Genomic DNA, 21,232 nt, shown 5'->3' with positions numbered 1-21,232 from the left:
TGAATTCTTACAGAGATTTTCAGAGGATCAAGATAATAAGTGGAGCTATGGTGGTGCAGTGGTTAGAATGCAGTATTAAAGGCTGACTTTGCCTACAGCCAGGAGTTCATTCCTGACCTGTTCAAGGTTGACTGAGCCTTCCATTCTTCCGAGGTCAGTAAAATGAAAACCTAGATTGTTGGGGGCAATATGCTAACTCTGAAAACTACATACAGTGTTGTAAAGCACTATGAAGCAATATATAAGTCTAAATAATAAGTACTCTTGCTAGGCTTATGCAGAAAAACAAAACATGCAGGATATTTTGGAAGATAATAGTCGCAAAAACTATTGATCTAAAGCAGTGTTTCTCAACCTTGGCAACTTGAAGATGTCTGGACTTCAACTCCCAGAATTCCCCAGCTAGCGGATGCTGGCTGGGGAATTCTGGGAGTTGAAGTCCGGACATCTTCAAGTTGCCAAGGTTGAGAAACACTGATCTAAAGTATGTTAAAATCAGACACAAATCACTAATTTCATGAGCTACAATTAAATCTGTGGTACAGTTCTCTCCATATTGACATATTCCAGCAAATAAATTCTTCAGAAGTTTCCACAGTTTATGTATTGGATTTTGTGGGGTTTTAAATATTAAAACCCTGTCACACGTATTAGGTATATGTAAATATTAACAGTGAAGTAGTTTGTTTTGGAGAAAGAGGTTCAGGTTCCAAAGAATTAGGATTCAGAATATCATGGCATCAGTTATTATAAATGACAAATTTGCTTAAGATGACATTGGTTTATATAGTAAGAAAAGTGAATGAGGAACACCTTTCTGGATGAGTGTTTCACACTTGATTTAAATATGCATATTTTTATATTTAAAAAATCACTTTTATAATAACTATTAGGAATAAACACGTTGGCATCATTTATGTGACAGCATCACAGGTCTTCCCTGGGAAAGAAAGCAAGCAAAGTCTATAGCACTGATAAATGAATGGGATTCCTTATAGTTCAAAGTATTAAATTGTCTTCTCAAGGGGCTACAAACACTGGTCATATCTTTCAGTGCCAAACATCAGCCAGACAACAAAATTAAATAAAGAAGACAGTTCAAATGAAATGCATTTGTACGTCCAGCAAAAAAAAAAACCAAAGCAAAAACCACCTGCATCATAAAATTAATGACAAACCTTATTGCCACTGTACCACCTGAGCCCAGGCAAATGCTGCCAAACTTCACAAGCATTTAGTTACTTGCAACTATCAATATACAATTGATTGTTTTTGCAAACTTGAAATGGCAAACACATGGCCTTTTCTCTGTATCTGAACATGCCATAATAAAATTAACCATTTAAGTAGTTATGACAAAAATTTACTCTTGTCACTGGAGTGCCAAAACACTGGTACTTCCCTCACACTTTTGTAAAATCAAAAATTTTAAGGGATTTATTTTGACTTTCAATGTCAGTCCATTGCTCAGTGAATGGAATTCCATTTAAAGTATTCCTAATAGCTATGAGTTTAACCACTTGTTTAAACACATCCAGTAAAAGGAAGCTCAATATCTCCCTCAAATGATTAATCCAGCTATTGTGAAGCTGTTCTTACTATCATTGTTAAAATTAATCCGATTAACTGAAACTTAATACCGCTGTCTTTTGTTATACAGCAGGCCAGTGCGTGTTCTCAAAAATTATCTATCATTTATAATTTGGAAAGACTGTTGTTTAGCTTCCAGTTAGGAATTGATTTCATTTTTTAAAAGAAGAAAATGTAAATAAAATAAGAAGAATGTTATCTTAGAGGTAGATGCCAAGAAAGATAGAAAGAGAGAATTTAGATACTCCATGAATATATTGTAACCCTAAGGAAATAAATTTTGTTTCTATGTTTTAATTAAATAATTTGTGCTACTACGTGTAGTTCTTAGGATGGAAATTGAATTCTTATGATTTCTACCTTGATCTCATGGGATACAAGGCAAAATGAACTATACCTAATTTTTTGCCAGATCTTGATACAGAAAGATTACTATATAAGAAAAAGGGACCAGTTATATCTTGGCTTTATGGAAGATATTTTCTATAAAATAGAGTTTTTTTTGTCACAGGTAAAGATAAATATTGCTGCAATGCAATGACCTGAATTACTGAGAATCTTTACAGACCATTGGTGGATTCCAGATCACATTGCAGCCGGTACAGTTGAAATGGGGCCTGGCGTCCTCCACATGAACATGTTCAGCATGCACATATGTCTTACCATCCAGCCACGCCTCCGCACCAGGCCAGCTGCTCGGCGGAGCATCACATAGGTACTGTACACACCATGTACGTGCATGGAAGTGCCAAAGAGTTTAAAGACAGATAAGGCGCACAGGGGAAGGTGGGCCGTATTCCACCGTATTGGAACAATACCTGGTACTCCGGGCAGGCTCCGGTATACCCATACCGGGGCGTCTGCCTGCAACCCACCATTACTACAGACTTTTAGCTATACAATTTGGGATGAATACTTTGAATGATATGGGAGTAGAAATGGATTTCCAGAAAAAAAACACTGCAAACTACAGGAACCAGGAGCAGTGACGTGCAGTCAGGGAGGTAGGGCCTCACCACTGTCATCATGAAAAGAAAAAAAAAATGTAAAAGGAAAAAGGCTGTGGTAGTTGCTGCCAGAGTCACAGTGAATGACTCTGCTTAGTGCTTAACTGTTTAAAAAAGCCTCTAAAAAGTGCCCTCTACAGGAGGAGGCGGGAGAACCACATGCTTCCTTTAGTCTATCTTTACGATCACTCGAGCAAAGTTAAGCAAGGGTTAAAAGCTGAAAAATTCCTTATGTAGATGAGGCACGTGGTTCTCTTGCCTCCTCCTGTAAAGGGTGTTTTTTTAAGAGGCTTTTTTAAACAGTTAAGCAGAGTCATCCATTGGGGACTCTGGCAGCAGCTAACCCAGCCTGACCTCAGCAGCTCTTGCCTTTTTCATTTTACATTTTTACATTTTCATCATGGCAGACAAGAGCAGAGTTGAAATCTTCTGTGAAATAGCTGGAAAAGGTATGTGGGTCGGAAGGAGGTGGAGGAATTCAAATCAATGTAATTTGTAAGTAATTGTATTATTGTAAGTAATGTGTGTGTGTATGTGTGTGTATGTGTGTGTTTTACCCGCCTCTGCTGGTGCGCAGGCTGGCATTTTTTTTTATGTCGGACTTAGCGGCAGGGCTTTTGGACATAGCGACAGAGCTTTTGGACATAGCGGCACGGCTTTTGGACGCCCCGGCGCTCTGTCCACCATAGAGGCGGGACACCTCTATGTTGGACACAGCAGCAGGGCTTTTGGATGCCTGTTTTGGACACCTCAAAAGCCCTGCCGCTGTGTCCGACATAGGGTGGCTTTTGCCCGCTTGCCTCACCAGCCATAAACCTCACCGCACGTCACTGACCAGGAGCATTACTCAGGTGATCCTGAGGATACAAATAAATCTACAAGTGCTTCAACAATCTTATAAAAGAATGCAAATGATCAGCTGTCTGCAAGAAATATAAATCCTTCCATTCCCCATTATCCTGTCAGAGCTGAAGAAGCTTCTTGGATGAGAAGTGAGATGTCTTCAAAGAAAAAAAAGCAGAAAGTCTAGTTGCCTTGTGAAAAAGCACCTTTGGGACAATGTAATGACATTTTTTAAACAAAAAAAAAACGTTACTAAAGTATGATAAATATTTTTTAAATCTATGTAACTGTTTATAGGTTTAAAAAAGAAGTGCAAACAGTAAAAATAGGACAATTTATTATTTTTATTGACCTGCACTACTTTTATTTATCACTTTGAAACTTTTATATCAATACCATATTTAAGAGAATTTTCTAATAAAAATGCAAGTTAAATTGCATGCTAATAAACTGAATAAGAAAAATATTGTTCAGGAGAAATTATATATTAGAATAATAACATAGGGGAGAAGGCTTCATAGGAAAATATATGTATTTCTGGAAAAATTAATAATAATTTATTTTTAATTAATAATAATTTTAAAAGTACCAAGGATTTTTTTCCTGGAACTATTTTTTTAAAAATTATTCTGATATTTAATAGAATTAAATAATCTACAAGTAGCTGCAATATGGATATGGGTCAAATTTAGACTGATTAGTACATCCATACTTATGGGACTGTGATCTATAATCCAGCATTGTTATATTTTTATGGTTCCTCTTCCATTATTAAAAATAAATAGTAATATTCAATCATAACCAAAAGACAGAACCTCAGAATGCTAAAAAGAAATACTTTATTTCTACTCCCTATGTTAGGATCATTTCAATTAGCATTATTCATACATTAGCGAATAATAACCATGGGACAATTGAGAATGCTCATGGCATCCCTGTCTTTCCTATGCAAGTGGCTAAAATGACTGCTGAGTTTTTCTCTGAACATAGTCACAATCACTGATAAATGATGTAACTTCACTAACTATAGCCAATTACAATTAAATATATTTATATCAATATATCAATTATATATCAACAAGGGGAATTTGGAGAAAAAGAGTGCATAGAAATATTTTTTTCGTATTTTATAGTACCAGTAATGTTGCATGTTATGTGTTGAAAAAATCACTGCAAATTTTATTATCATAGCATTTTCAAATATAATAGGAAAAAAAACCTGTAAATTAAAAAGTAATTGCCTTGTATTGATCAACAACAGTTTCTTTCTAAATCCTTATAGCTAATGCAAAATAGTGGATTGGCTGGGATTCAGATGTCTAATTCAGACTGTCTTGTCCAAATCTTTATTTGTTAGGTCAGGGATTGAATAAATAACTTAATGTACTAAACAAGTAGCTGACAAAATTGTTGCTTCAACAGGAGAACTTTGGAGCAAATATTATGACATTTGACATCTTTCTAGAAAGCTCTTGTACAATGTGTGATAACTCTTTAGTTTGTGGTAGATTTTTCAGTTGCAGTTGAAAAAAGATACAACTTTTTGAGATCTTTAATCAATGTGTCTGTTCATACAAAATATAATTTGGGCACCACTTGTATTTCATCTGCATAGCAAAAGAAACGGCTATGTTCAAATGCAAAGATAATTGGTTAGAGATAACTGTCTTCTATTCTCTATTCAGTCTTATTCAGAGAAAGAGAAAAGGATAGGCAGGTGGGCTGACAGCCAGTTATGTGAATGACAGAATAGCAGGTGGTAATGATGTCTTCTCTTTTAATATGGAACACATTCAAAAAATAAGCTGAAATTGTATGAAACATGTTTCAACAGAATATTTTTTAGCCAATAGACAAAATGTCTGAAAATATGTAATTTTATGCCTAAAATTGATTTTCATAGGTGTACATTAATACATAGCTCCTGAACTTGCTTAATTATGATCTGCTAGATTTGGCTTTCTCCTATGTTTAGGATAGATTTACTTTTTATTATCTAAATAAAAAGCCAGTTTGGTCTAGTAGTTAAGGAACCAGGCTAGAAACAGGAAGGCTGTGAGTTCTATTCTCACCTTAGACATGAAAGCCAACTGGATGATTTTGGGCAATCACTCTGTCTCAGCCAACTCAGCTCACTTGTTGTGGTGAAAATAGGAAGAAGGAGAGGAAGGAAGGAAGGAAGGAAGGAAGGAAGGAAGGAAGGAAGGAAGGAAGGAAGGAGGAGGAGATGAGAATGAGAAGAAGCAACAGCAGCATCATTAGGAAGAAGCATTGCTGCCTTGAGTTATTTATAAAAATAATAAAGGCAGAATTAATGAAATGAAATGAATGTCAGTCAGTTTGGTGTTGTGGGTAAAAATCTATGGATTAGAAACTGGGAGACCATGAATATGCCTTAGGCATATACCCAGCTAGGTCACTTTAGTAAAGCATAAGAATGAGGCAATGGTAAAGATTTCCAAGCTTTTTCCAATACTTATTCTGGCAGTTACAGGAGTCAACAAGGATTCAAAAGCAAAACAAAAGCAAAGTCACTCATATTTCAAGTGGGTTTTTTATTTTCAAAATTCCTTTTAGTTAAACTTTCTGTTTTGTACTTATCTCTAGGCAATTATTTTAATCCTTTTATGCTAATTTTTAGACCTATAGTTACATTTGCATTGTGTTGATTAATGGCAACCATAAAGATTCATCTGATTTGAGTTTGGAAGGCAGTTTTATTTAATACAATAAAATGTTTTACTTTTACAGTACTAATGGTTACCTTTTTGCTCTGAAACATATATTTCAGTTGTGTATTTCTTTTTTTAAAAAAATCTTTAACTAAATTTTTGCTCCAGAAATAGCAAACCACAAAACTGTTTTCTTCATTTATCCATTTTATTTATGTTGCTATTGTTGTATTGTTTTTGAGGTTCTAAAAAGTGGCAATCAATGGACATAGAAATATATCTCAGGAAATAACCAACCAAGAGGAAAAGAATGAAGACAGGATTTCCAAGTGAAAAGTTAAGCTCAGAGACAGGATTATTTACAAGACACATATCCAGGGAAGGCTACAATAAATTTTCTGCTGCACTGAAAGTTCCTAAGAGCACAGTGGCCTCTATGATTCTCAAATGGAAGAAGTTTGGCACAATCAGGACAGTTTCAATAACTGGTCGCCTGGTCCAACTGAACAATCAGGGGAGAAGGATCTTAGTAAGAGAAGTGACCAAGGACCCAATGCTCACTTTGACTGAGCTCCAGAGATCCTATGTGGGGATGGGACAGAGTTTCAGAAGGACAACCATCACTGCAGCCCTCCACCAATCTGGGCTTTATGTCAGAATGACTAGATGGGAACCTCTCCTCAGTGCAAAATGCATGAAAGCCTGCTTAGAGTTTGTCCCTCACAGTCTCAGTATCCTTCTGGTGCTTTTTTGCAAATTTCAAATTTCTTGAAGATTGGAATCACATCAGCTCTTTTCCAGCTCCAGATAAGTCTTAGGAGCTAGGGCTAGGAATTTCAATTGTCAATCAAGTTTGAGGTATCAACTCCCTCAATTCCCCTTTTTGTGTGTAGTGGTCAAGAGAGTTTTTTATTACTGGGCAGAATGACTAGATGGGAACCTCTCCTCAGTGCAAAATGCATGAAAGCCTGCTTAGAGTTTGTCCCTCACAGTCTCAGTATCCTTCTGGTGCTTTTTTGCAAATTTCAAATTTCTTGAAGATTGGAATCACATCAGCTCTTTTCCAGCTCCAGATAAGTCTTAGGAGCTGGGGCTAGGAATTTCAATTGTCAATCAAGTTTGAGGTATCAACTCCCTCAATTCCCCTTTTTGTGTGTAGTGGTCAAGAGAGTTTTTTATTACTCGAGGATCTTTCAAAGTTCATTGATTCACAATATTTCCTCTTGTCCTTAGCATCCTGAAGGTGGCAAAGGTGAGAACAATTACATGAAAATTCAAAATGCTTTCTGTCTATCCAGATACATTCTTCTTTGCATATGCTTGGCCAGAAATGTAAAGCTGGAAGTGGTATCACTTCAAAATAGCAGCTATGAGACCTAACTAAGACTTTACAAGTTATTAACTAAGATGCATGATTGCCAAACACTTAATTTCTAATTAGCTGATTTTTTGAAGCATGAGAGAAAAAAGGAATGAATGTAATACTATAGTCATAAACCAAAGCTCATCAAAATCACCACCACCATCATATAATGGAATAGGAATTAATAATGTTTTCATCCCAACACATATACAGAGTCTGATCATCAAGGATCATCAAGCTATTTAATTAGTGATGTAATTCCAGTAGTAGTAAAAGAAAAGTATGGAAAATGAATCAAAATAAAACATAATTAGTTAATTGGTTATTTGGAGTGGAATAGGGCAACGCTTTTTAGTGAAGTAATTTTTAACAATTTGCAAGACAGCACCGTATATAATAAATGAAACATAATTTCTAATTCCAGGTATGAATGAATAGACTAAAATAGAAAAGGTCTGGGAATTTGTAGATTATTGGAAGAATTGATCTGAAGGAGTCATTTGCATGTGTGTGTGTGTGTGTGTGTGTGTGTGTGTGTGTGTGTCAGCAGTGGGTCACAAATATTTTTACTACCAGTTCGGCCATGCTCCCATACAAAACACTTGAAGCATCCGGATGAGTGAGCGGGGCCTTCTGTCGCCACTACTACTGGTTTGGCTGAACCAGGCTGCACCGGGAAAAACTCACCTCGTGTGTGTGTGTGTGTGTGTGTGTGTGTCTGTGTGTGTGTGTAATGAGTGGCCATGTAGATTTGAATAATAAAGTTCAAAGTACTATTTTCTTGCTGCATTGAGAATATCTAAATTGCTCAATAAATGCTTGTTTTCTAAAAATAAAAATAAATTACTTTTTTTGCATATGTATTGCCTGCATTATTACATCAAACTTTAGGAAGGTCTAAATGCTTCTCAGAGAACATTCCTCTGGTGGTATTGTTTAAACTATGATTTCATTAAATATACCCCTTCTATGTAATAGAAATATCAATACAGTGAAAATTCAATTTACACATTCAAATTAATATAATTACCTTGCCAACAGGCACCAACAGTGAGTTGCATTGCTATATGTGATGGATGAATAGGCCAGTCATTCGTTACAAGGTAAGGTTCATATGTTGTACCATCCATATACAAGGTAGCTACTGGGAACTCAACGTTGACAACATAGTAGTGCCATTCTTTATCACAAATCTAAAGAACAAAAGAAAAGGAAAGTAAGTATTACCTAGCTTTTTAAACAACATTTGGGAGATGATAAAGCAAAACAAATGAACATTGCTATACTTTAAAGTGGAGAGGACTTTCATGATCATCTTACACTTTTATAGATATAGGGTACAATATTTATTTCAGAATTCCCTTTTGCATAAAAAGTGTAAAAATAATACATACAAGATTTGATCAAGTGCTGTGTGATTTAGCCATATATACATGTTTAATTTTTTTTCAAGTATATGCTGTTATAAAATATAATGCAGCAACTGGAAGAAATAGCTTGGTAGATTTGTTCCTAGGGATTTTATTAGGATTCACTTCCTATGCAGAATGAACACCAATAGGAAAGAAGAAAGGCTCCATCTCTTCCTCCCCTTCTCAAATATTCATCGATAAATATTAGAACAATTTCTTAGGGGTAATTATATCTATCTATCTATCTATCTATCTATCTATCTATCTATCTATCTATCTATATCTATATCTATATCTATATCTATCTATCTATCTATCAACTATCTATCTATCTATCTATCTATCTATCTATCTATCTATCTATCTATATCTATATATCTATATATCTTAAAGGGAAGGTATAATTTTAATCTACAAGTTAGAGAATAAATAATAATACAATCACCATTTCTCTAATACAGCATGAAGGCGCCCCCTAAATTTTCTTCACAATTTGACAACAACTTGTTACCTAAGGAATCTATTCAGATGGATTTGTTTTGTTATAATTCATGATATCTATTTGTTTAGAATGCTAAAAAAAATGCAAGCAGAAGCATAATTAAAAACATAGCTGTCATTATCTGTAAGCTAATAGTTATAACCTGTTAATTATTACTGTAGCTACTGACTCTATTCCATCAAGTGTAGGCTGTATTTAGAATACTGAATCCAATCCTGGGCATTTTAAGAAGGATGTTATCACACTTGAGAATATCCAGAGGAAAGCAACTAATATTATAAGAGCTTGGAAGGGAGAAATTACAAGGAATCGGGCATGTATAGAGACATAACTGTTCAAGCTGCCATATAGAATGTGGAGTAGAATAACTTAGAGTTGTTTCAGGTGGCAAGGCATGATAGAAGGGTTTCAAAATGACTAACATGCAGATTTCAGCTGGACATCAAGAAAAATTCTTAATAGCAAGGTAGATTCTTCTTTATTAAACTATTTAAACAGATGCTAGATTTGTCAGGTATAATATAGTTGTGGATTCCTACAGCAGGTAGGGAGGTGGACTCAAGGATCTCTGAAGTTCCCTTCAAACTATATATTCCACGTTTCTTTTAAATAGCAGCTCATTTCACAAGATAATACATTTAAGATCAGCCACCTGAGATAAACAACTTTATGCAAGATCTAGCCCAGGGTTTTTTTTTAATTTTTGTTTTACTTATATTGGTACATATCCCTGTGCTATACACATATTGCTAGAGTTATGTGTAGTTGATTGTCTCCACTGAAGTGGTTGTCACAGAAACATTTAAATGTATGACCATATTATATGGTATGGCACTTTGATTCCAGAAACTTTATTCAAACACTCTTTTGAAATAAATCATTACAAATAGTCCTGAGGTTAGGACAGCAATTAGGACTAGAATTTCTCTCACTAAGTGATGCAGTTGTAAAGAATGATGTTACCTGAACACTTTGCACTCATGACTGCTGCCTTAACCCGATGCATGGGTCATTGACCAAAGATTTCATTTGAAAATAACATGAAAAGAACCGAGAATTTCAGGCCAGCAAGTGAGAGCTGTTGGTGAGAGCTATGAGCAGATAAGCCCCATAGATACATGTAATTGAGCACAGGCAGGTGTGTGGGTCCTTGCAGCATGTCCTATGGAGTGTGGGCAGGTGTGCAAATGCCAATTGCAAGTACAATGTTGCATGGATCCATGATTAAAAAAGTTTTGAGAGCAATTTGCAATTCCTCCTAGCTTTCCCACTGAATTTTCTTGTACATAATTGTGAGCCAGCTGCCAAGTGAGTGGATTGTGATCATGTGATCACAGAGATATAGAGAGGTCATAACTCCCTTTCAGTGCCATTGCAGTTTAGAATGGTTTCTGAATGGGTTGTTTTAACCCAAGGACTATTTGTAAACTGAACAAGTATTTCCTGCCGAAGTATCACATTAGAACAACAATTTGGATCTCTTTGATCCAAATATTGAAAGGGGACTCTGAATTAAAGAGTCTGCCCAAATTAAATCAGCATTATAATTGAAGCCTGCATCAGCATTATAATTCAAGGCATGGGGAAGAAGAAGCAAATATTCTGAATGGACCACTAAAATAATTTATGTTGAGACAATGCCAGTGCCAATCATTTATAAAATGGAATATTTGTAAGTTGTCTCACATGTTGTAGAAGTTGGGCAATCATGATTTTAGGAAGTCTGTGTTGACACTAATGCATTGATGCCAACATGTGAAGTATAGCAAATATAAATCACTCTTTTTTCTATAATACCTGTGTCTATACCCTCTACATGCTACACTTCAATTTCCAAAATTATACCATTAGTTTCAGATATCTGAATGTCATTAAGGAAACTGCCTTCTGTATTTGCTATGTCAGAAACTTTTCATGAGGAATCCAAGGCAGGTTGATAGTTTTACCCTATCTTCAAACAATTACTGTTTGTTTGTGGCAAATTAAGAAAGTTTTGAATAATCACAATGATGATGTTACATCTGCAGGTAAATAACAAAACTTAGAGAGGAATAAACAATACAGTTCAATGTTGAAGTACATCTATTTTCTTCTATTAAGTCTCTGGAGTTGAAAGAACTAATACTGGAACACAGAAACAATTATTATTCATGATAATAGACACAGAAATATTTTCTCTTGCTCTGTCACTTACCCATCACTGCACGCACGCACACGCACCCCCCCCCAACTGGCAGGTTTGTTTTACAGCTCACAGAGGGTTTAATGCTAGTATGGAAAGGAGTGTCAGTGGGTGAGGTTAGCTGGGTTTGCCATCTGTCCTTGTTTATTTTTTTATAATGATTGTATATTCTATTTTATTTTATTGGTATTATTGTACATTGTCCAGCGTCAGTTGGAATCTGATCAGTAAACAATAGAGTAAACTAAATAAAATTAAATTAAACTGCTTTATTGGACAGGGTTTCAATCAATCAATTAATCAAACAATCATTTATTGTCAATGCACAACTTGTGTACAATGAAATTGAATGAGCCTCCCTTGTTTTGAAATGATGCAGTTAGACTGCTGGAATTATTGAAGGTTATGTTGGAGAAGGTTCACTAACATGAGAGGATGTGTGGGAGATAGTATACATAGAACTAAAAGATGAGACTAGGATTGAAGAAGCATGTAAGAAAGGAACTCCTGATTGGAATCAAATATTTGAGATGAGATTGGCAGTGAATCTCACTGTCAGTGAAGAAATAAAAGCTACCATTTGGCAGGCCAATGCTACTAGTAGTGAAAGCAGTAAGGTGGGAAAGGTTACTGTCATTTTCGTTACTAAAGCTAATGCTACTTTTGTTGCTGTGACTGTGACTGGACTGGGGAAGGCTAGAACAAGTAGAATTAGCCCTGGTTATTGTCTATGTACCCAGGGCCAGCAGAGAATGGTGCATTCTAATGCTAAATTGTCATTGCTGAAGTGCTGCTGATGCTATAGAAACTGGAGACAAGCTATTCATCTCTAGCACAACTGACATACATTATCATAAGCTGGGCTTGTGTTTTATCTTGGAGCAATGGTGATGAAATATATTGTCATCTACCCTTTGCCATGTTAGCTTACTTCCTAGATTACATTTGCTTTGTCAATATCCTAGACCTCTGCAAAGGTGACAGTGTGATTAAAATAGTTTGCCCCAGTCACCTAATGGATCTTGTTGGTTTTCAGCAAGCACTTTAGATTCATTTCAGTGATCTGGCAGGCAATTTCTTCCTGTGCTTTGTGGAATATGGAGATTGAATGGCCTTGTTTTCTGTGTTGATTTCTGATGACACCAATCAATACAGGAAAGGACACTTTTCATTCATTTTCCCCCTTTTCCAAATTTATGCAGTTAATTTCTTAGCTCAAAAAATACATCAAAAGTGAGTACATGTGAACACATTCAAAATGTGAAGTACGTAATGTCTAGGCTATATGAATGTTCATGCAGAAAAAATCACAAATTGATACAGAAATTGATAGAAACTGACAAGATTAATTTATCCACTGAAGCAAGTATGCTGATCCTTGATTCCCCTCTTTGTATGTTTTCTATAAGCTTAATAAGAATGCATCAAGGTGCTCTTATTTTTCACATATTTCCTTTCTTTTTGTACTGGAAAATTGGCTAGGCATGTGCCCTGAAAAACTGTGATGCTGCTGTAATTTTGCAAAGTTTAAACTTTTGGCAGGCAAGTTCAACATACAGGACTTAAATAATTACAGATTACATTGAGGGGGGAGGTATAGGTGCAGAAAATACTTTATAGTGTCTGGGAAAGGCAATGACTTGCTTTCTTGGCAAAACAACTTTATAGGGTGCTGAAAAGTATCCTGAATGTGAAGAAGTAAGAGTGCTAAGGAAGCAAACAACTGATTTAGTGAGTGTATAAAAAAAGCATTTGCTAAAAGGAAACATTTGAATGTAGCGATGTAATTCTGTTACTTGTCAAGCATTTAAATACAATACTCCCCACTGGATATTTTCAAAATATAAACTCTCAGGCATGGGATAAATCCTTCCAAAATGCACATTATTTTTTTTCTGAAGGGAATAAATAGACCGAGCAATCAATCCTAAACACAATACAATCATTTCAAGATTCAAGAAATCAAATTCTGAAAATGTGGTTGTTGAGGCTGGCAGAGAGTGGAAGAAAAGGTCTGATGACAGACTTCATCCTCTCAAGTTCAAAGCCATGTGCTTCAGTGAGTGTACTAATTTTACAGCTTCAGATAATGAAAGCCATATGGAAGATACATAAATTGAATTGAATTTCTGAAATATTTGGCCAATAAAATATGAGGTGAGAATTGAATTCCAATTCTGCTCCCATTTGGAGTAATTTTTCTTCAATAATTTTGTTAATAGCCTTTGTGAAATCCAGATGTGTTGAAAGGTAAATTATTTTTCACCAAGGTAATTTATTTTATAAACGACTGAATGTATTTATTTTATAAACAACTGAATATATCTTATCTGCAAAATGACTGTGCAATTACATTAGATTCATTTTTTCCCATGTTGGAAGCATAGTAAAATATCAAAGTGCAAAAAGATTTGACGGCGACATCACCATTGCCCAGAGTTAGGAGATTCTTTCATGTCCCCATGAAATTGCCCACCGAAGTGGAATCCATTAATCTACTCCCGCTCACCTGCTTTCAAATTTCTGGGTTGGCAGGAGCTAGAGCATGTGACAGGAGGTCACCCCATCTCATGGCATCAATGGATCTCAAACACAAGTCTACTGATTGTCAGCCCAACATTCTAATCTCGTGAGCCACCACACTCCTTTTATTAGTTTAACTGTATTTATTAAATTCTGCATAGTTATACATAAAAAGCTTTTTATTGGGTAACATGCAATATCATAAAGTGGACCTGTTCTGGAAATTGGTCCTTCCTTCCTTTTCAAAACAGGCAATTTGCATCAGTACAAAACAGAAAAATTGCTTTAGAAAAGTCCCTAACTCTCCATAGAAGATACGCTAACGGAACTAGGGGGCCAATGGGTTATGTAACAATGTCTATTCTAACTGAGACATAGACAGTACTGCCTGATCTTCCTATAAAATAATCTCTAAAATTTTGGGAGCTCTAGGACAAGAAAAAAAAGAGACAGTAATTCTGCTTATGCAACTTACTTCCTCACCTGCCTTTTTTTCCTTTCTGAAATATATGACATTAGTGGCAAGACGAAATAATTATGTTTTCCCTTTGGCCTATCTATAAATTCGCATATCAGCAAAACTCTGATTTTTCATTTAGTAACCTTCTTGCTGACTTTTTCAGTTATTTCTTTTCAAAAGTTCAGCAACACTGCAACCTATAATACATTTTTTGCACTTCAAGTCACTATTTATGATCAAGATGATAATGAAAGAGACTAGAACAGTCCATTTACAACAAAGTGAAATCAAAAGCAAGCACAGACCTCTGACTTTCCTGAATATTAATAGCTGCTTTAAAGGCTCACACCTCCTGATATTACCCCTGAGGCCATGAACATGAATGAGACTATTTCAGAAAGTAGCAGTGCCTTGTGACATTGGAGGAGGAAAAGCAATGATATCTTATTTCATCTCTTTCTTTTTTAATATATCTGGAACACTTCTGTATACTCAGATGAGAAGCATGGAAATGATGGAATACTAAAAGTGTCTTTCTTTCTTTATGAGAAGTTAGGACTGAGATTTACCCTCTTTCTAGAATAAATATTACCCCTAATGACATACACTCATTGCCTTAACACAGTACATTTACAGAATTTAGTAGGCAATATCCTGTACTCTCAACACTCATTTATCCTCATTTTCTTGTATAACCTGTAATGCAACACAAGTCATAAGGATCATGCATAAATCTTCATCTTGGTGGAGATTTTAAATCAATGAGTTGAATTTCAACTTCAATTGTCTGTTGAATTTCAAGATATCACCATTGTGAAAGGTTAGTTAATTCAGGTGCCACATTTTTATTTAACTGCAAGGAATACAACAACACCATAAGTTAGAACAATTTTCCTTTGATCCTTTGCTTGAGGGCTTTAGGCTTATCCTCTCAGCCACAACATGGAGATGAAACATTCCGCTCAGCTACTCAAGAAGACCCATGCTCTCTAAATCTGCCACTGAGTCTGTCGTATCTTTGCCGAGAATATATTATTTTGTATTTTGTGATGCATTTGAAGCTGTGAAGCTGCTCAACTAACAACTAGGTGCCAATGAAAGAAACAGATGGCTGGAAAGAGCAAAACTGTGGGTATTTGAGAATCTAAAAATGTACTCTTTGGGAATGAAAAGGAGTCTCTAACTGGTCAGCTCAAGCACTAAAAACAATAACCTGTTGAGTCTCCCAATGTACTTGGATGGGAACAGAAAACAAAGAATTTGCCTTTGGAAGCAGAATGCTCAAAAAGATTCTGTAATAAGATATAGAAAGGGAACTGACTTGATTTTAAAAAATATTTTGTGATAAGCATTGGAATCTTAATATACTTTATTGTTAAAAGGAAGTTTAATAACTTAAAAAATGTGCCCAAGACAATGCATCAATGTGACAATAATATCTATATAGCGTGAAAATCTACAATGTTAATAATAAATTAGTGTGACGGGGGAATAAATTGGTGAATAATGTATCCTATCAGACAAGGATTCTAAACCCTAATTGCTGACTGCCACATCCTCAGTCTATGCATGATGAACACTGCAAATTGGCACTAGTGTGTCATAATCTGCAAAGAAAAACAGTCCCTCTGAGAGAAACAACTTTGCTTTTCTGGATGGCTTAAGTATTTTATTGGGAGACTATTTCTCTCTATCTTTTTTTCCCATTACAGCCAAGGAAGAAGCTCTGAAAACACTGTAATATGCAATGCAAACAAGAAAGCATGAACAGATACTGAGATGAATTTGGGATGATTTGAAAACCAAATGGATGGTGATATGGCAGCTTGATGATCTATTTTGTCACATGAAAAACAGTGAGGTTAAAGAAAAATAAATAAGAGAATAAAGTATTCATCAGAATTATCACCAATGGGTAGAAAAAACAGGCAGGAATTTTGTTAAGTGAAAACAAGGAGGAGGTCAGAAGAGGCAAGAAATGCATGTGCTAATTGGAATTTCTCATTCAAAAGCTTTTTTTAGTAGAAAGTCAGTAGATGTAAGCTTTATAGCCCAGTGAGAGGAAACGATATTAAGGCAGTTTTTAAGATTACAAAATATATCCTGTGCAAAACAGATTTTGAATAAGATTTGGCGGCATCTCCTATTATTTAGATGAAAAGCAGCTAAAATACTTCAAGGAGCAAGACTTTTACTATTAAGAACTTCCTGAAGAAGAAGCAGACAAAGTAACTGAGGCTCCAACTTCTAAAAGCCACTTAATTGGTATCCTCTTCTGTGGAGATGTTTGTGCTCAGATAATAGAAATGGTCTTTGAAAAAAATAAGTCTGACAGAAATAGGTATGTACTTATCGCTTGGAAATTACTTACGCTGCAGAATTTAGATTGAAGCTTTGTTCACTTGCCCCCAAATTGTACGATAACTGTGCCTATTCTGTTTGTGAAATGAATCATTGTGTGTGAGATGGATGAGCTTTGCATGGAGGTGAACAGAAGGTGAGAAGGCAAAGATACTTTGTCATGCTGGTAGTGGATTAAATGTATTATTCCTTATGAATGTAAGAATATTTTATGGAAAACTACTTTTAGATTTCATTTCAGAAACATTTTTATGACACTTTTGCTTTGGAGCATGGCTACTATTGTCTACTAGAAAACAGCTAATAACAACTGTTTACAGTAAAAAAATAGCTAATAAATAATTGGCATCTCTCAATGATCAGCATTAAGGAGTATTTTACTTAGTGCTTTCAGTTCACATACAATACAATACAACACAACACAATACAACACAATACAATACAATAGCAGAATTGGAAGGGACCTTGGAGGTCTTCTAGTCCAAACCCCTGCCTAGGCAGGAAACCCTATACTGTTTCAGACACATGGCTATCCAACATATTCTTAAAGACTTCCAGTGTTGGGGCATTCACAACTTCTGGAGGCAAGCTGTTCCACAGATTAATTGTTCTAACTGTCAGGAAATTTCTCCTCAGTTCTAAGTTGCTTCTCTCCTTGATTAGTTTCCACCCATTTGCTTCTTGTTCTACCCTCAGGTGCCTTGGAGAATAGTTTGACTCCCTCTTCTTTGTGGCAACCCCTGAGATATTGGAACACTGCTCTCATGTCTCCCCTGGTTATTCTTTGTTTATGGATTTATTTTGAATCTCCTTTAAAAAAAGCCTATTTAAAAATCATCCTATGGGGTTTAGCGTAAAATACTCAACTAATTATTCCATTAAATAAATATATATATATATATATATATATATATATATATATATATATATATATATATATATATATATATATATATATATATATATATAATTCTCCATACATATTTATAGGCTAAATAAATAAATAGATTTTGTAAAAACAAGATACTATGATAGATTTCTCATAAACAGAATCTTTAAGATGAAATATGCCATGTACTTTTTCTATAGTTTTGAATGTAAGAATTACTCTTCTTTAAATGGCCAAAAAATAAATACTCAACATTACTAATATTTATAGTAATTAATAAAGTTAGATGTTGAATCAGTTGAACAAAATGAATTTTTTATTCAATTTGTGATAGTATTTTTTTGGGGGGGGAGTTGGGGTAATTTGTGAAAACCAATTTATTTTGCCCAGGTTTAAGTTCAAGCTATATTAAACAAGTTAGTAGCGGAGTTACATTTATAACTTCTTTACTGACCTGGAACCAGTCTGTTTCACCATGGTTTATCCAGAGTGCGGCCTCCAGTCCTATACATAATGAGATTTCTGGGTTTTTCTTTTTCGTATTGGATGCTCCATTACTTGTCATGGTCGGTACAATCAAAGGCTTCTATATTATCAATGAAGCACTTATTGACCTTTTTAATATAAAAAATACTCTTTGACTCAATTATTACTTGTTCTTTATTTTTTTCTAAAATCCCTTGAATATCTGTCCATGTAAGGCTGTTACATGCATTGAACCATTCTAAATGTAATTTTTAGCATGTGAAATTAAGGATAATGTAAAATAATTTGCCCTCCATGTTAAATCTCCTTTTGTTGATTTTCTTCTATTACATCCAGTTGACCACTTTGTCAATTTCCAGATTTGTTGTTATGCCATAGTTCTGAAGATATTCCACCAATTCCTATTGCCTTCCAACTCGATAATGACCAGGATGCTGGTCTAACAATTACATTCTAGTATTAGAAATTCTTGTAAATAGGGCATATCTATGGTATCTTAAGTATACTTTTTCCATCTTGTTTGACCTTCTTTGAACTATTTACTATTTGATCATATGTGTTGTTTATATAGATAATTTAGGAATGAATCTCCTCCTGAGTTCAAAGATCTTGGAGCAAATTTTCCATGTTTTTCCTTGCCTTCTTATTTTTTTTTACTAGCTCTTTGCATTTCAGTTTAAGCTTCTTTCTGGATTTTTATCATTGATTTTGGATTTTCTTCTCCTCAATCTGTTCTGACATCCAGCTTGGTTTCTTGGTCTTTAGCAGTTTCTGCACAATTAGCCTTAAAAACTTATTTCATTCACTGTTCCTGTACTTTCCTATCAAGCAGGTTCAGAAAATCCTGATGCTTTTTGAAAATATATGTTCAACATTGTCTTACGGAAACTGTGGGGATTTGTTCTTCAGCTTTAGCTTGATTTGGAATTTGAACATGAACAGTTTGTGATTGTTTCACAGTAAATCCCTGATGACATTTTGTGGTTATTTACAACTTTGATTTTCCAATCTCCAACCAGAAACAGCATGTCTGGTTTCCATGTTCTGTCAATTTGAGACTGAACTTGACATGAAGCCTATCCAGCTCCTTTTTTGTGCTAGTTGTTAGAACATAAACTTCACTGACTTTGTGTTAAATAGTTGTTCATAAACTCTTACTGATATCAGTCATTGACTGCATGGTAGGTAAGTAATTTCTTGCAATTGTCAGCCCTTTGGGATAGGCCAGGTAAGGCCAGGTAAGGAAACAGACTCCATAATATTTACTGGTACTCTACTTTATTGATACAGGATAAAGTAATAGAATGTTGAAAATCCCCCAGTTTTTTCTTCCTTCCCTCTTTTATCAAAGTAAGTTTATTGGATACAATTAATATTTCTTTCTGATATTTGTCTTCCTGTCCTGGAATTTATATATTTTTTATTTTATACATACATACATACATACATACATACATACATACATACATACGTATGCATATACATACATACATACACACATACACTTACATACATACATAGAACCTCCACATACCTTCTCCAAATTCATTTCTATGATTCTTTACAGCAATATCCTTCTTGCCTATAAAAGCGATACTGTTCCTTCTTTATTTTTTTTGTCCTCAACAATATATCCTTTCATGTCCTAATAAACGGTATGATTTCCTCATTGTAAATGTCCACTTCCAATTCATGTCAACTCATTGGTGTCTAAGATGTCAAATGGCAGTTGTTTCGTTTCATTTTTCACTGTGTTGAACTTTCTGATATTCACACTTATTTCTATGTCCCCAGTATTCTGTCTTTACAGCTTCACATTTTCTTTTCCTGCAGTTACCTGTTGTTTAAACAGCTTTAAATTAAGTAAACAATTTCATCTTGTTTATCTGTGTGGTTTTTTTTTTTTTTGTAAAACAGGAGTGGTTTACCATTGCCTTCACTTATAAATCATGAAACTATTCTTTTCCCATACATTATATTATACTACTGCTGCCTAATGTAAGTGTCTATTTGTTTTAGCTGGGCAGATGGAATGATCTTTAAGTCTTGGAAAATAAACTTTCTTGCATCTTCTTTTGTCCATCCATCGCAGGTACCTTATCACCAAAATGTGGCAGTATAGGAGATTTCTGGATTGTAATATAATAATAATAATAATAATAATAATAATAATAATAATAATAATAATAATAATAATAATAATAATAATAATAAAGCATCAAAGCCAAAGTGGAAAATCCGTCTAGAACAAAAAATCAAAAAATTAAGGGCAGATGCTAGTAACTTAAAGAACATGCATGAGCAACGGCTTAAAAACAACAAAATCATAGATCGGCTAATCAGAAGATATAGATTGGATACAAGAAACATCAATGAAGCTGTAGAGATTGTAAAACAGCAGATAACAGCAACAGCTAGAAAAATTGAAAGATATGAGGCACAAATCATCCAATATAAACAAAATCAGCAATTTCGATCAGACCAACGGCGTTTTTATCAAAGTCTTAATGTGAATGGTGACACCAAAAGTGAAAAACCAGAAAAGCAGGCCACAGTTGAATTCTGGAAAGAATTGTGGGAAAATGCAAAGGACTACAACAAGGAAGCAAAGTGGATACATGACTTTGAGAAAAGCATTGGCAACAAACAAATGCAAGTATTAGAAATAACAACTGAGATGATCAAAAATCGAGTTAAAAAGGTAAAGAATTGGACATCACCTGGAAAGGACCAATTACATGGTTTCTGGCTCAAATATCTGACCAGTTTACATGCAATATTGGCCAGGCAACTGAATGAAATTTTACAAAAGGGCCAAATTGATGAATGGTTGACAACTGGAAAAACATACTTGATTCAGAAAGATCCAACTAAAGGAACAACACCTGAAAACTATAGACCAATAACATGCTTACCAACAACCTTCAAATTACTCACAGGCA

At 34.8% G+C, this 21,232-nt stretch overlaps 1 protein-coding gene across 1 annotated transcript in view; it reads right to left on the bottom strand.

The window, feature by feature from the left end:
* The window catches only part of CLSTN2 (calsyntenin 2), a 198,291-nt gene that overhangs the window by 29,449 nt on the left and 147,610 nt on the right, over window positions 1-21,232 (bottom strand). The window contains 1 exon segment of the mRNA XM_032225672.1: window positions 8,506-8,668. Coding sequence (XP_032081563.1) covers window positions 8,506-8,668 — 163 coding nt within the window.

Source organism: Thamnophis elegans, chromosome 10 (genome assembly GCF_009769535.1).
Source record: "Thamnophis elegans isolate rThaEle1 chromosome 10, rThaEle1.pri, whole genome shotgun sequence".
NCBI classification, from domain to species: Eukaryota; Metazoa; Chordata; class Lepidosauria; order Squamata; family Colubridae; genus Thamnophis; species Thamnophis elegans.
The sequence above is the reverse complement of the archived record's forward strand: the minus strand, read 5'-3'. Positions and strand labels throughout refer to the sequence as shown.